Source organism: Chionomys nivalis, chromosome 1 (genome assembly GCF_950005125.1).
Source record: "Chionomys nivalis chromosome 1, mChiNiv1.1, whole genome shotgun sequence".
NCBI classification, from domain to species: domain Eukaryota; kingdom Metazoa; phylum Chordata; class Mammalia; order Rodentia; family Cricetidae; genus Chionomys; species Chionomys nivalis.
In genome coordinates, this window is record NC_080086.1 from 35,785,007 (window position 1) to 35,801,477 (window position 16,471).

The following is a 16,471-nucleotide window of genomic DNA, read 5'->3' on the forward strand; positions in this document are numbered from 1 at the left end:
TTAAAAATATCTAAGCATTTCTCTCTTCAATTTAGTATTACTTTATCTAAAGAGCTTTTCTTTAGAGAAAACTCAAGATGCAGGTGAGTTGGGAAGGAATAATTCATACATTAAAAAAAATCACCTACTGGGTGGTGGTTGGCACACACCTTAATCCCAGCACTTGGGAGGCAGAGACAGGCAGATCTCTGGAGTTCAAGGCCAGCCTGGTCTATAGAGAAAGTTCCAGGACAGATCCCAAAACTACATAGAAACCCTGTCTTGAAAAACAAAAACAAACAAACGTATCACTGGATGGTGGTGGTGCATGTCTTTAATCCCAGCACTCGGAAAGCAGAGGCAGGTAAATCAGATCTCTGTGAGTTTGAGATCAGTTTGGTCTACAGGGCAAGTTCCAGGACAGGCTATACAAATAAAACAAAAAAAACAAAAAAAAACCACAACATTGTCTTAAAAAACAAAACAAAACAAAATCTGAACGGGTTGGAGAGATGGCTCAGCAGTTAAGAGCACTGACTGCTCTTCTAGAGGACCCAGGTTCAATTCCCAGCACCCATATGGCAGCTCACTGTCTGTAACTCCAGGGTCCAGCACCCTCACACAGATATACATACAGGCTAAACACCAGTAAAATAATTAAAAAAAAATCTGACAGTAACGAAGTATGAGAGTCAAAAACAGTAAAAATATTATTATACACCTTCTAAAAAGGGGTATGGAGCAAGATATCATTCTAAAAGGCTGCAATCAAACAATATGGTATAATTTTTGTTTCAAATAATGCACAGAAAAAGTTACAAGAAAACATAATAATTTTTGTGTTGTTCAAAAACAACACAAAGCTGAGTATAGTGGCACAGGCTCACAATCCCAGCATTTGGGAGGCTGAGGCAGGAGAATCTCAGAGTCCAGGTCATCCTGAGCTATGTACCAATACCTTCCCTTGAAAATAAAATAAAAATCTCAAAACTTAAAATCAATGGCTAAAGAACTGTGAAGCTTTGCAATGGCGGTAGCGAGCTGAAGCTGAAAATCAAGCACACGCAGAAGCACAGCGAGCACAGGACACTGACACACCGTGCTTGCACAAGCTATTATTATTATTATTATTACTATTATGATAGTTGTGTGTGTGAAGCACATGCGCACTATGGTGTATATGGAGCTCAAAGCCAAAGTGGTCCTCTCTTTCCACTTTTGCTTGGGTTCCAGAGATCGAGCCCAGGTCTCCAGGCTTGGGTGACAAGCACCTTCAACCAGTGAGCCATCTTGTCAGCCGGGAGATGACCTATTTGTGGATCAAATCACTGAGTGCATCATAACCAGAACTTTACAAAGATAAACCATGAGCAGGGGTGTGGTTCAGTGGCATAGTGCTTACCTTGCATGCAGGAGGCCCTGGGTTCCATCCCCAGCATTGTGTGTATGCCTCTGTGTGTGTGTGTGTGTGTGTGTGTTTCCCACCATCCCACCATAATTCATCACATTCATATTCTCTCTTTCTCAGCTATCCTGGAACTTGCTCTGTAGACCAGGTTGGCCTAGAACTCACAGATCCGCCTGCCCCTGCCTCCCCAGTGCTGGGCTTACAAGTGAGTGTGATCACAACTTGCTTCTGTGCTGATCATTTTGTTCACATCAGCATGTTTAGTTTTCACCACATCATGGAAAGAGAGGCTCTGTGGTATTTGACAGAAATACCAAGGCAAGGCAGTCACTCTGCTTCCCTGGGGCCACAGAATTAGCAGGTGCCAGCACTGGCATCAGATCCAGGTCTATTTAGAACCTCAGGGTCAAGCAGAGATGGCCTGCACCAGAGCAATGTAGAGATGGAAGGCAGGAAGTGCAAGGTTCTAGGAAGCTGGCCATAGGCTCAAGGTGACCGTCAGTATCTTATTCTTCCTGTAGGAAATGCAGACACTGTAACACCCATTTCACAGATGCAGTGTGGGATTTGGGGCTTGTGAAAGCCCCTGTGGAAGTGTGTTCTGTAAATGGCTGTTGGTGAAGTGCCGCTGGGGGCAGGGGCATCTGTTTGCTGCACTCAACCAGACCATTGGCAGCTTTAGAATGATCCTGCTGGCTGTCAGTTGGGCTGTGCAGCAGGCTGGACTCAAAGTTACAAAAGGCCTGGTCTATTCGGCAGCCACCACATCTGTCCTACTATCACTTGGGCAAAAGAAGGATTTTAAAAGTTCTACCTTCATTCTTTGAGGACTTTTCCTCTGAAAGAGAAAGTGAGAGTGCAATTGATTTTAACACAAAGACGTCCTGGCTGGGTGTGGAGCTTGGCTCAACATTCACAAGGCTCTGGGTTCTCGAGTCAAACTGACCATCAGTTAAGGGCCTCTTTTCTCAGCTCTCATACATTTTACTAACGTTATTCCCCCTGATTTCACAACTTCCTAATACTTTCAGATCATTTTAATTCACAACCTGACGTGTGGCTCAAATTGCATACAAATGCAATATATCTTATTACTTAAGAAAACATTTGCAATACTCTTAGTCATTCAAAAGAATTTGATTGAGGGCCTCAGACAAGCGCTACACACTCCACAAACAACAACTGATCAATATGGGCCCTGGTTAACAGTCTAACATGGCACAAAAAGGGACTGTGTGGAGGGAGGTCACACATAGCCGGCCACCCCTGTGGGATGCTCTGCAGTGGGAGAACATCACTAAGACAGAGACTGTGTAGGATGCTCACAGGAGGATGACACACTGAGAGTGAAAGCAGACAGAAAGGGATCTAGGTGTGGTTGACTGGGTGATAGTGTAGGATGTAGAGTCTGGATGACAGTGGGCAGGCTTAGTTAGCGCAATGGTTTATGGGGAGGGTAGTAGAGGACGGGCAGAAAGGCACGGGGGTCAGAAGGCCCCACTAGGCTCTGTTCACTGAATGAGGATGACTCTTTCATAGCAGGATTATGTAAGATGGGAGCAAGAAGATTCCAGACAAGATCAGTGATGAGGCTGGGAATCAAACACAGGGCATTTCTAGAGAGAAAACGAATCTCTTCATCACTAACAGAAGGGAGCAGTCATACCACTGAGCTAAGAGAGAGATAGAGAGATCCCAAGGAGGACTTGAACTGCGGACGGTGGGGACAGAGAAGAAAATGTTCTAGAATGCACTGTAAAGGGTCAAGAAAATGAGTTTCAAATTGATAGTGGTCTATTACAATGCAAACTTCAAAAGTTTAAACTGCCTAACAAAATGATACCCATAGATTCTCACCTTTGTCCTTTGACCTTGGAAGAAATCACTGTAGTGTTTGAGCAAGGAGACCTGCACGGTGTGGTCATCGTACTTGACTAAGAAGTATGGCAGGGCGGTGACTCCTTCGGCTTGACATAGGTCATCGTAGGCACGCTCGAGGGTCTGCATCTGGAAACAGTGGAGGTGAGGGCACACTCCAGGAAAGAGTTCTGAGTTGAAGGCCAAAGCCATGCAAGGAACCATAACCCAGCTAGCTAGAAAAACTGAGTTCCCCAAGTGCCCACTGACACCAGTTCTTAACTTTTCTATAACATTTTCCCTGTGTTATGCCTTCACAGGGCCACAAAGGCAGCACTTTGTAGGTCAGAATGGTGGCTGCCTAAGCTGTCAAGGAGTTACAGAGGTAACCAAGTGTTCTGTGAGGAACCACCAGGCCAAGCAGTGAGAAAACTTGTCATTATCTTGTACAGTTTTGTTGACATAATCCACATGCCCTAAAATTCACTCAGATGGCAGAATCATTGTCTTGAAATTTTTCATTTTTATTTTATGTATATTTTATGTTTTGCCTTTATGTGTGAATGTGTACCAGTTACCTGCAGTACCTGTGGAAGCCTGAAGAAGGCATCAGATCCCCTGAAGCTGGAGTTAGTTGTGAGCAGCTAGGAGCCAAACCTGGGTCCTTAGCACCAACAAGCAATCTTAACCAGTGAGCCATCTCTCCAGTCCAGAACTCATGATTGTTTTTTCCTTTTAGTAGCATGTTACAAGCCTGGGTAATAGTTCCTGAGATGATCTGAAAGCTTTCTTCTTTTCTCCTTAAACATGAACATTCAACTAGAATGTGCGGCCTTAAGTTAGGTTTTTCCTTAGGAAACTAGCTACAGAAAACTACATGCATTTGTTCTAAAGTAATGCTTAAATCTTTTTTTAAAAAAAGGGTTTATTTTTATTTCATGGATATGAGTAAGTACTTTTGTGCATGTGTGTCTGTACACCACGTGCATGTAGCGACCACAAGGTCAGAGGAGGGTCTTGGTCCTCCTGGAGATGGAGTTCTGGCTGCCTGAAGCTACCACGTGGGTGCTGGCATTGGAACCTGGGTAAGAGCAGTAAAGCACTCTCTGCCCCCACCCTGCCTTTACATCTTTGCCAGCTTCAGAATTCTGCATCTTACTGACTGACATGCTTCTGGAATTCAGATCATCTTGACTCTCAGTCAAGGTCTTAAGAACAATCAGAATTTTCCAGCTAGGTCTGTGTTCTGCCAGCCTGATTATTGTAACTGTTCTTGGGACCGATCTCTATTGGCCTCCTTGAAGGAAACAGCTAGACCTGCCAGTCCCTTTGGTCTGGGGGGGGGGGGGGAGACTTGTGCTTGTTTCTCAGACTCTCCTGGAGGGCTGTGGCTTTATGTCTTCCCCACTGAAAATGAAAAACATACTTTCGTAAATTCCCAGTCTTTCAAAATGTTCCTGCAATTCCTCCCTGTGGGTTTAGCATTTCACAAATCTCCAGGCCACCTGGAGGACAGTGGTTCCTCCTCTCCACACTGACCTTATCAGCACTTGGTAAACACAGCCCCCACACCATCTGCAGGGCTCCCCAGGTGCCTTTGCTCCAGCCAGAGAGAGGATGCTTAGCTTGGTGTGAGCCACACACCTGCTCTCACGGTTAAGCCCAACTTTACCTGCACTTGTTTTACTGGCTGATACCTGTTTTGGTGAAAGCCTCTGATCCAAGCCCACAGGCCCCTGGATTAGAGGGATGCTCTCAGGAAGGCAGAGGGCAGGACAGCAAAACCAATAGTAGAAGTGGTACTTCTTCAGATCCTAGGGGAAACACAAATCAGAACAAAGTTGTTAACACTGGTCCTATGACTCAAAGCACCACACATCTATTAGTGTAAGATATTAAGCCAGGAGCAGTGGTGCATGCCCAAGAGGTGAAGGCAGGAGGAACAGAGTTTAAGGAAATCCTGAGCTACACAGTAAGTTAGAGGCCAGCCTGGGTTACATAAGACCCAGCTTCAAAATCTACCACAGGAAGAGCAGGGCGCATTAAAAGCCAACGCACACACTAAGTATACCCGATCATCTCCATCAGAGATCGCTGGAGAACACAGAACTTCTGCCTGGACCCTGGGCTTCCTGCCCATATCTCACATATATTGGTAAACAGACTTTCTCACTCAGAAACAGAAGTTGAACCCTTGACCCCGGCGTGCTTTAGGAAGAAGCTACCCTAGGAGTAGCCTCTTGTCCCATTTTACACCCAGCAGGCTTCTCATGGAGACCCCACCAAAACACACAGCTGTGCTGTTCAGTCCTGAGAAAGCGGTGCTGATCTGTTCTCCTCTGCGCCCTGGAGGGAACCTTCCCCAAGGGCTTGGTGTTTGAGGAGTCTCCGATTTTGCAGATTTCAGACGATTTACATATGAACCCTGAAATGCCCGGTGAATGGGACCTAAGCCTAGACAGAGTTATATGTCTTATTTCCACGGCCTGCATGAAATTTTATATAGTACTTTTAGGGCAGCAGTGTTTGAAGTGTGGAATTTCCACTGTGTTACCATGTCAACATTCAAAGTCCTGATCTGGAAACATTCTGACTTAAGATTAAAGATGCTCTCCCTCCTTCTGAAAAAGCATGGGATAAAACTGGACTCTCTGAATATGGTGGACAATGAGGGCTGCTGAGAAGCCAAGGACAATGGCACTGGGTTTTGATTCTACTGCATGTACTGGCTTTGTGGGAGCCTAGCCTGTTTGGATGCTCACCTTCCTAGACCTGGATGGAGTGGGGAGGACCTTGGACTGCCCACAGGGCAGGGAACCCTGACTGCTCTTTGGACTGGAGAGGGAGGGGGGAGGGGGAGGGAAAAGGGAGGTGGGGAGGAGGCGGAAATTTTTATAAATATAAATATATATATATATATATATATGAAAAAAAAGATTAAAGATGCTTCCCTGTTTGATACTGCTTTCCAAAAACATCTTCTTGGTCAAGTATAAGTCAGCAACTATTAAACACCTGCTGTATACAAGGCAAAACATGACACTCAGACATACCAAGTCCTGGTTCTAGCCATCAGCCGCTGGCCTTCAGCACAAAATAGAGATACCAAGTCTGTGGCTGACAGTCTTAAAGGAGGCTCTGGATTCTGAGGCATAATGACCTCACGCAGGGAACAGCTGGCCACTCCCACACCCAGGGAAAGGCATTTCTGAGCTGTTCTCAACTGGCCTCCCATTCGGTCCCAGGGCTCTGGGCCTGACTCTCATGCCTCCCCTCAGCTGTGATGCAGTGAGATGCTCTGATGCAGTGCTTCAGCTAAGGAATCACTTCTCCCGAGTCTTGCTAAGAATGAGAATTGCAGAGCTGTCTGCTTGTTTAGATTTAGGCTGTTTGGTTTCCATTTTGCATATGCATATGAGTGCATATTCTCATGTCTGTGGGCACCCGTGTGTGTACAAGGGTACATGTACACAGGTATGTGTGCACATTTGAGAACATCAAATGTCTTCCTTTTTTCCCCCTTAAATACTGAAGCAGGGCCTCTCACTGAACCCAAAGTCTCTGAGAAGGCTACCCTACCAGGCAGCACCTTTAAGGTGGTGCTGAGGATCTGAACTAAGGTCCTCATGCTTGCAATGCAGTGCTTTAGCCATAAGCCATCTCCCCAGCTCCCAGAAGCCTCTTGTATCAAAATAAAACACACAGGGGCTGGAGAGATGGCTCAGTGGTTAAGAGCATTGCCTGTTCTTCCAAAGGTCCTGAGTTCAATTCCCGGCAACCACATGGTGGCTCACAACCATCTGTAATGATGTCTGGCGCCCTCTTCTGGCCTGCAGACATACACACAGACAGAATATTGTATACATAATAAATAAATAAATAAATAAATAAATAAATAAATAAATAAATATTTTTTAAAAAATAAAACACACAACAGAGAAATTCATCCCATTTACATATACAATTTTGTGGGTTTGTTTTGTTTAACATAGCTAAACCACTGACAATTCTTGAATATTTTTATTATTCCAAGAAGAAACTCTGTCCTTATTAGCAGACCAGCCCCATTGCCCACTCTCCCAGATCTTTGGACACACCAAGAAATTCTCTGTGGATATGACCATTCCAGAGTTTTTATAGAAATGGAATCACTCAACGCCTTTTAAAATACAAATGTATATGTAGCACAGTTACAGATGAGAGCCCAAAAATCACAGTCTCCATCTTGTTCACTAATTGAAGAACTTAAAAAAAAAATCCCTTTTTATAAAGGCAAAGCAAACTGTCAAACTGAAATTAATGAAGGGCCTCGCCCTCTGAGGCCTGAGAACTGCAGACAAGAAAACTGAAGGCCTGGGAGCCCGCTCTCTTTCCCTGTGTTAAGTGATTTGTCATAGCTGACCTTCAGCGAAAGGTTAAACAATTCAAGATGGGGGACTGCACACATGCCGCCAGCTTATCAGGTCACCACCAGAAGCCAAAGCTTTCCTAGAGTTGTACTTTCCCTCCCGGGATACAAAGGATCTTGAACAAATTAAACATAAAGCCCTTTGTGTCTGAAGAGTTTAAAGGACCTTTTGATTTTCTTGTACAGCCTGGCTAAGAACATTTTGCAGAAAGGGAAAGCAAGGCAGTTAGCCACTGACTCTAGGAAGCTGCTTCAAAGTTTAATAAAAGCTGATATTATTTTCTCATTAAGTCAAAACTGTTAGTTGGGATCCTCGGTATAAAAAATGAACTAATGCTTAATTAATAAGAATTCTTAGTATAAAAAGGTACTCATGATCAAGGAACAAACCTTTAGCACCAATTAAATCCATCCTACCAAGGAATTCATAAGTAGATAAATGATTGACATCCAAGCTGCACCTGGTAACCTGACAGCCCCAGAGCATGCTCTCTCCCACCCTATCCTCCTCCCATAACTCACTGGCAAATATGCCCCTCATAGGTAATGGCCCTTGGGCTGCCTGAGGAAGAAACCCTGCCAGCCTCTCCTGTGCCTGGCAGGGAATGACACAGAGGACATCTGGAGAAGCAAGGCTGTTAAAAAATAACTAAATTGGTACCTTTCTCCCAATGTATACACTTAAATCTATATGAAAACATTTGATGTAGGTAAGTTTTCTATCTATCTGTTGTTTCATTGGTTAATTAATAAAGAAAACTGCTTGGCCTGATAGGTCAGAACATAGGTAGGCGGAGTAGACAGAACAGAATGCTGGGAAGAAGGCAATGGAGAGAGCCGCCATGAAGTCACCAGAGTCAGACATGCTGAACCTTTCCCGGTAAGCCACAGCCTCGTGGTTCTACACAGATTATTAGATATGGGTTAAAGCAATGTGTGAGAGTTAGCCAATAAGAGGCTAGAACTAATGGGCCAGGTAGTGTTTAAATGAATACAGTTTGTGCGTTGTTATTTCGGGTGTAAAGCTAGCTGTGCGGGAGCCGGGCGGGATGAAAAGCAGGCCTGCTCGCCTCATCATTACAAACATTTTCTTACTATATTCAACTTTACTAAGTAAATAACGATATCAAATATGTGGAAGGAGATGGATGACCCGGGTTGAAGAGGCGGTGGCAAAGCAAAACACTACACACTTAATATGCCTAGAGGCACAGGCACAGCCAAAGAGAACAAATATCAGCGTGGCTGGCCACTGAGGGTCACTGCAGGTCACTGTTCACACTAGGGCACAGGAATCTAATCCGGAATGTAGAGGGAGCCTATGAAACAGTCACGTGACAGAACACAGCAGCATTTTACAGGCATCTGTGTATGCAGGTGCCGTCCTCTGCTATGGGGCTGTGTGTAAACATACGGGGAGAGCAGCTCTTGGGCTCCTAACTAGTCGGCAGGCCGCCCTTAACATTATATAAATTAAGTCTTGCATACAGAAAAGCTTTCTTTTTCTCTTGATAAACGATTGTGTGTGTGCTGAAGCCAGGTGGTATGGCTGCCCCCATCTAGAAGCCCCTTCTTCTGTGCAGTGGCTATTACTGAGACTTCAGATCTGAAGTGTCTTCAGAGGCAAGCAAAAGCTTGGTCCCGGGGCTGTAGTGCTGAAAGCCAGACAGGCATTTAGGATGTGGGGCGGGGTCTGGGGAGGGGAGATTAACAGGATGGAATTAACCCACTGAGGGCATGCCTTTAAAGGGGACACTGGTTCTCTCTTTGCTTCCCAGGGACCATGAAGTGAACAGCTCCTGCTTCATGCTCTCACCATGATAGTCTCTGTGATCATAGGACCAATCACAGAGAAGCCAAGACACCAAAGAACAACACCTCTAAAACTGCAAGCCACCTTCTTATAAGTTATCTCAAGAACTTTGTCGTAGAGACAGAAGGTGGAGTTTCATGATGGGCCTTGAAAGAAAGCTGGGTTCTTGTTTTGTTTTTCATTTGCTTGTTTTGAGACTTACTGTTGCTATGTAGCTGACCTGAAATTCACAATGTATACCGGACTGGCCTTAAACTTGCGAGTAACCCTGTTTCTGCCTCATGACTGCTGGGGTGACAGGTGTGTCACCACAGCTGGCTGTAGGATCCTATTTCACGCAGACACGATCAGGCAACAGCGAAGCCTCCATTCCCAGAGTCTGCTCTATTCTGTGCTGAATGACAGAAGTTGGGTCACTATGTCTGAGAAATTCTGCAATGGCCGTAGGGTAATCAAGAGGCACAGATCAGTCCTGCACTGTTCACAGGTGCTGGCATGTCCTCCACTATTCAGCAAGCTTCCCGTTAATGGTCCTAGCACACACTCCTGGGGAGCAGCTCTCAGAGAGCGGAGCCTCCAGTTGGTCCACGGGGCCGAGTCAGGGCTGTGTAGTCTCCATCCATTTACTTACCGCGAAAGTCAAGAGCAGAAACTTGTTGAGGAGCAAGGGGTTTTCAAGAGCAGCGCCCGACTTTATGGCTTCCCAGATCTGCCAGAAGAACCAAAGGTGTTAGGTCGGGCGGGCTGCTGGTTTCTCTGTCCAACCACCGCTCTCCTTCCCTTCTAGCCTGCGCTGCTCTCAGACACTGAAGTGGCTCATTACACCTCTCTGCCTACTTCACACCGCCTCTCCAGCAGCCGTGCTCCATCATTATCAGTGGGCGAGAGTACCTGGCACCCTCCCTCAGGGGCACTCAGCACCAAGGAGGCAAGTAGACACTCACACCTTTGAGATACCCATCAGCAGGGATTCTCTACTGTCTGCTGTGTGCCCAGCATGTCATGGCTGCAGAGATAAAAAGCGCATGTCCAGCTCCATGCAGGACTTCTGTCACAGAAACAGGACACTTGACCTGTCAAGAAGTGGAAATTGGGGGGAGGAGAGGCTCTGAAGTGAGTGATCTGAACTAAACTACAGTGTGGCTTCGCTTGCTTTTTTTCCTTCCTTTCTTTCTTTTTCTTTTTCTTTTCTTTTTTTGGCTGGAATTCTCTAAATAGAATAGGCTGGTCTCAAACTCAATAGATCCCCTGCGTGTGCCTTCTGAGTGCTGGGATTAAAGGCATGAGCCACCACGCCCATCCCCACGGCGGGGCTTTCTCGGGGCTCTATTTGGAGCTCTGAGAGATGAGAAAAGGAGTGTGGCCTCCACGTCTGAACGCTAGGCTAGTGCTGTGTCTGCGGACAGAAGCCAGGTTGTCACCAGCTGGTCACAAGACGCTCATAGCTTAGTTGCTAACCTAAACTGCTACAAAAGCCACAGCAAATGCTGGCAAATGCATGTGTGAGAGGAAAGCAAACACATCACCACCCTGGAGGCGCTGGACCATGGAAGAGTAGACCCCACTTTCTGATGAGTTGGCTGGGGTGGGGTAGGGACCACAGGAGAAATCTGAGCCTGGTCAAGGTTGGAATTTTTCCCTTCAGGGAGTAAGGTCTGATGCAACTCTCTAGAGCTGCACCCACTTCGAGGGAGGTGACCATTGGGACCCACACAGTTTCTCGTTTCTCTGCCATATTGTTGTGGTTATTGCTAGTGTGGCTCTTGCAGAAGGTCCTTTATTAAACTGACTTGTAGAATATCCACACGATGGGCAGTGACCACAGCAGAGTAGTTAGCTCTCTTGTGTATGGGGAGGGGATCTTCTGGTTACCCCGAGATATTCGGCTGTAAAGAATCCCTGTGCGGTGCTGCAGGGAGCTAGATGTACCCTCCTCACTGCTCAGTACCTCCCAACCATCCTCTCAGGCTTCTCCTGCTTCCTCCCTCCCCAGCCATACCCTTCTGTTCTACAGCCTCCTTGCATTGAATATGTTCACTTCTACATGTGAGTGGGACTCTGCTTGTCGTTCTGTGCCCGACTCATTTTACTTCCTCTAAGGCATTCCTGTCTACTCAAGTCACAGATGGCAAGATTTTATTCTTCGTGGGTAAGGTCCCTGTGCGTATGTACCATATTCCCACGTGAGCTCGCCTGCTCAGGGCACCATGCTACTGTGGACAGGGTGCTGATGTGCCTTCAGTGTTTAGATCTCACTTCCGCTAGATAAGACAGCCAGTGGTGGCACTCTGGGTCGCCAGCTAGCAGCTGTACTGATTATATTCTCCGAAGGCAAACAAGATGCCATTTGTTTTCTAAGACTAGTGTGAAGACCCCTCAAATAAATGAGACAAGAAGACAGGCAAAGACCAACCCCCTCCACCCCATTCTTTCATTCTCCTCCACCTCAGAAGTGACGAGGCAAAGTAAAGACATGCAGGTAGAGACATCACGGCCCAGAGAGAGGCAACAGCACAGAGCAGGTGACAAGCCACCCCATCCACTTGGTACCATCGAGACAGAGGACACAGGGTCAGAAACAGCAGAGATCTCAGTCACCTGCACTGGCCAGAGTTTGCCCTGGTAACACTGGAGGCCTGTAAGGGCCATTGTGGCTCAGACAGCCAAGCCTCCTGAGGGACAAAGTACAGAGCCCCAGGTACATTTGGTCACAGCAGCATAATTCTCAGGGGCCACACTGTTCCAAATGTTTCCTGGACTCCAGCAGCCAAGCTCATTTCCTACCTTAGCCCTGCATGAACCCCAGCCCCACCTCAGAGCCTGGCTGTCTCCCCTGATCATCTTCTCCACAGGAAAGAGTTGACCGTATTCCCTCTGGGAAAAAGCTCTCAAACTCACCAGCCCCTCTATGTATCTCTTACAGACTGTTTCTGTGATAAACCCGTGTGCCTGAGTAGACACGCAGTGCACTTGCCTCAACCCAGGATATAAAATGGAGCCATTGTGGCTGCGCAGCTAACCTCGTTTGCCGACTGTTCCAGAAGTAGTTTCTTGTCTGCAGTCTTAAAAGCCTCGAGAGTGTTGGTGTTGTACAGGGTCCCCATGGCAGGGCAGCAGCGGGCAGGCGTGGGGGCACTCCTAGATGTGAGACCAACAGTTACCCAGGACGACTGGGACCCCGAACGAAGTGTGAGGTGACAAGTAGCCTCGACACCTCTGACTGGGAAAGCAGACCAACGTTTCACTGGTCCTAGCTCAAGTATAAATAAGAAAGCAGGTGCTGTCTGGGGACCCTCTGTACCCCCTGGCCCTCGGCTGTCAGCCTCCTATTCTTCCCAAAGAAAGTTTATCTTTGTTCTTTCCCATAATCAAAGTGAGGAGGAACTGGCTGAATCAGGAACTGTCAAGTTCTAATTCTAACTAGCGGCTCTTTCCCCTCTTAGACCCTAGGAAACGGCTACTGTGATGGCTAGTTCATGCCAACATGAAACATGCTATCATCCAGAAAATGTAACCTCGCTTGAAGAATGCCTCCATCAGATTGAGCTGGAGTCTATGTTGTATTTTCTCTTTGTTGATGTGGAAGGGCTCACACCACTGGGGCAGTGCTACCCTTGGGAAGGAAATCCAAGAAACCAGACTGAGCAAGCACTGGAGAGCAAGACAGTAAACAGTATTCCTCGGTGGCCTCTGCTCTAGGTTCCTGCCCTGACTTCCCTGCATGACAGACTATAACTGTAAGCAGAAATAAACCCTTTCTTCCCCATATTGTCTCTGGTCATGCTGTTTATCACAGTAATAGAAAGCAAACGAGGACACCTGGGGTCACAATCACAGAGCAGAGTGAGCAGTTCCCACTAGCGGACTCAGGGTTCACCCCACCCACCCAGGGCTGACTCCAGGCAGCAACTCCCACCAACTGGCGGCCCATACTGCACAGCTCTGCACACAGTTGCTACGTCATCTGGGCCAGGGATAACTTGCAGGATAGCCAGACTACTGTCAATCTCGGGCACCAGCCACATGATTCACACCCACCACACTTCCCCAAAGGCCCCACAGGAATTGAAGAGATAAAATTGGAGAAAGATGAACTAATTCTAAATGCAGGCTTGGGCAGGGACACATCTGCTGTCTCTGAAGTGATCAGCCTGTATTTTGTATAGCACTGATGTCGAAATAAAATAACCTTGGTTCTGGAGAGATGGCTCAATGGTTAAGAACACTGGCTGCTCCTGCAGAGGACCCAGATTCAGTTCCCAGAAGCCTCATGATGGCTCATAACCATATGTAACTCCAATTGGAGGGGATCTGCGCCCTCTTCTGACCTCTGTGGGCACCAAGCACACACATGGTATACATACATACATTCATTTAGGCAAACCACTCACCTACGGGGCTAGAGGGCTCAGCAGTTAAGAGCACTGACTGCTCTTCCAGAGGGCCCAGGTTCAATTTCCAGCACCCACATGGCAGCTAACTCCAAGACCTGCCACCCTCACACAGACAGACATACATACATACAAACAAAACAAAACAAAAACCAACCAACCAAACAAAAAACAACAATGCACATAAAAAGACCACTCACTCACATAAAATGAATAATTAAATTAAACATTAAAAAATATTTCTGTCACTAATGGCTTAATGCCATTGTCAGGTGGGACTTACACAGAGAAGGTTCTGTTAGTCATCACCCGGAGGACACAGCATCTTTTGATATCTTTCCATGTGTGGTATACAAAGGAGCTGCAGGGAGCTTGATGAAAGGAGATGTCAGTCTAGGGCAGGTGAAGAGGGGCACATGGGTAACAATGGCTCTGCTAAATGCCACCAGTAAGCCTTAAATGCCAAGGCCTGGTGAGGGTGTGGGGGAGATCTTTCAGTGGCCAGAGCTCTCTCTGGAGAGCCACGAGGCATCACATCCCAAGCTGTCTATCATCACAGTCCTCCACTAAAAGAACGTTCCTCATCTAGGCGGTGTGAAGGCATGAAAGGTCTTGAGGACAGAGAAATCATGCAGGGCAAATCTGGGCCTGGAGAGGAGAGGAGCCAGAGCCTCTGCTCAGCAGCCTCCCACGTCAGACGAGAACCACGCCAGATGAAATCAATGCTGTGGCAGAGAGGAGGAGGCTGGGCCAAGAACAGTGTAAGAAGGGACTCTGTCCAACATGTCCCAATAACTCCCGGTGTGTGCAAGCGATCATAGAGCCCTGCTGTGAGGGACAGAAGCTACTTCCGAGAGCACAGACACTGCCGGGATGGCTCCTAGCAACACCAGACACAGGTAAGCTACTGAGCACATCCCATCTGACGAGGCTCCCACCAAGAATTACTAGGTGCAGGCAGAGAGAATAGTCTGTAAGTTGTCCTCTGACTTCTACACAGGTGCTATGATAAACACACACCCACGTACATGCACACACACTCACAATAATAAACAAAACGTGATTTGTAAACATTTCTAAAGGGCTAGAAAGATGGTTCAACAGTTAGAGAGCACTGGCTGCTCTTGTAGAGAACCAGGTTTGATTCCTAGCATCCACACAGTGGCTCACATTCATCTGTAACTCCATTTCCAGGGGACCCAAGACTCTCTTCTGGCTCTCATGGGCATTACACAATATGGTGCATAGACATACATTCAGGCAAACACTCACAGATAAAAAAATAAAAGAAATAAATCTTTAAAACCGAGTTACTAATAAAGAATCATAAAATATTCTAAAATGATAATCTGGAGGGCCTTTATCTGAGCTCCAATCAATTTAGACGGTACGAGGTACAGGAAAGGCTCTGAAAAAGACTTATTTTTTTCCCTAATAAATTAATGTAGCAGACAGTCTCAGTAGGAGGCACTGACTCCACACCAGGAGATTCCTTGCCTGCTCATGGGAACACTCACTCCTTGTCCAAAGCAAGCAGGGTTTTTGGACTCTGCACAAATCAATACTCACGTGTCAAAAGCACTGAACTCCAACGTCAAGCGGGTAGGCAGGCCAGCAGAGTCACCTGTGTGAAACATTGTCATATCTCAGTGACAAGCCAGAGTGTGGTGCCCATGTGAGAACATCTATGTTCAGTCATGTCCTACTGTTTGAGAATTGAGCCCAAGGTGCCCATCTGAGTCTGCTGACCCGTGGCATGCAGATAACACGTGCACAGATAACAGCAGATCTTGAGAGAGATGGACAGGGAGGGACTTGTCACCGATATAGAAAGTATACCCTGAGAATCCCCAACACACCCTGGGAGCTAGCTGGGCAGTGTTAGCTATAACAACTTGAATTCTACCACTCTTCTTTTTTCCCCAGAGTAAAAAGAAAATTTTTAAAAGTGACTTGGGCAAACGTCAAGAAAGACAAAATAAGTTAAGAAACTGTGGATATAAAAGACAAGCATATTTCTTGCCTGGGTTCCATACTCAGCACTCTAAAGGTAATAAAAACAAGTAAGGGTGCTGCTGCCACAGAGGACAGTGAAGAACACAGAGATGAGAGATGAGGCAGGTGGGACAGCCTACCATTGTAGTAATAGCCCTTGATGTCCTTGGGAGCCTCGTCCAGGCGGTACTCATTCAACTTCTTCTGGGTCAGTTCGTGCCAGAAGCCAACATCCAGGGCACTATTAAAGGGGGCGAACTGCAGCTTGGACAGTCCAGGGTCCCCCATTGCCACTGCTCTTATTGGTCTACCAGAACAAAAATAACAAAAAAATAGAGCTTAAGTCAAGCAAACCTATTAGGATTGGAAAAATGGCTAAGTGGCTAAGAGCACTTGTTTCTCTTGCAGAGAACCCAGGTTTAGTTCCCAGAACCCACACAGTGTCCTACACCTACCTGTAGCTCCAGTACCAGGAGATTCAATGCTCTCCTCTTCTTTGGCTTCTGCATGAAAGCAGTGCACACAAACTCGCTCAGATTCAACACATACACATAAATATAATAAATGTATAAATAAATCTTTTCTTTAAACAACTAGCCAGTGGCAGTTCCAGGGTATGG

The 16,471-nt window shown here is 46.5% G+C and overlaps 1 protein-coding gene across 4 annotated transcripts in view; it reads right to left on the reverse strand.

Moving 5' to 3' along the window:
• Atg7 (autophagy related 7) overlaps positions 1 to 16,471 on the reverse strand; it is a 243,376-nt gene that overhangs the window by 197,771 nt on the left and 29,134 nt on the right. For all 4 annotated transcript variants that reach the window (XM_057760141.1, XM_057760208.1, XM_057760268.1 and 1 more), the window contains exons 2-7: positions 15,992 to 16,158; positions 15,426 to 15,480; positions 12,486 to 12,603; positions 10,097 to 10,174; positions 4,942 to 5,058; positions 3,245 to 3,394 (exon numbers count right to left, since the gene is read on the reverse strand). In XM_057760141.1, the coding sequence (XP_057616124.1) occupies positions 3,245 to 3,394; positions 4,942 to 5,058; positions 10,097 to 10,174; positions 12,486 to 12,603; positions 15,426 to 15,480; positions 15,992 to 16,139 (666 nt within the window). In that variant the 5' untranslated portion in view covers positions 16,140 to 16,158. The remainder of the gene's footprint in view (positions 1 to 3,244; positions 3,395 to 4,941; positions 5,059 to 10,096; positions 10,175 to 12,485; positions 12,604 to 15,425; positions 15,481 to 15,991; positions 16,159 to 16,471) is intronic.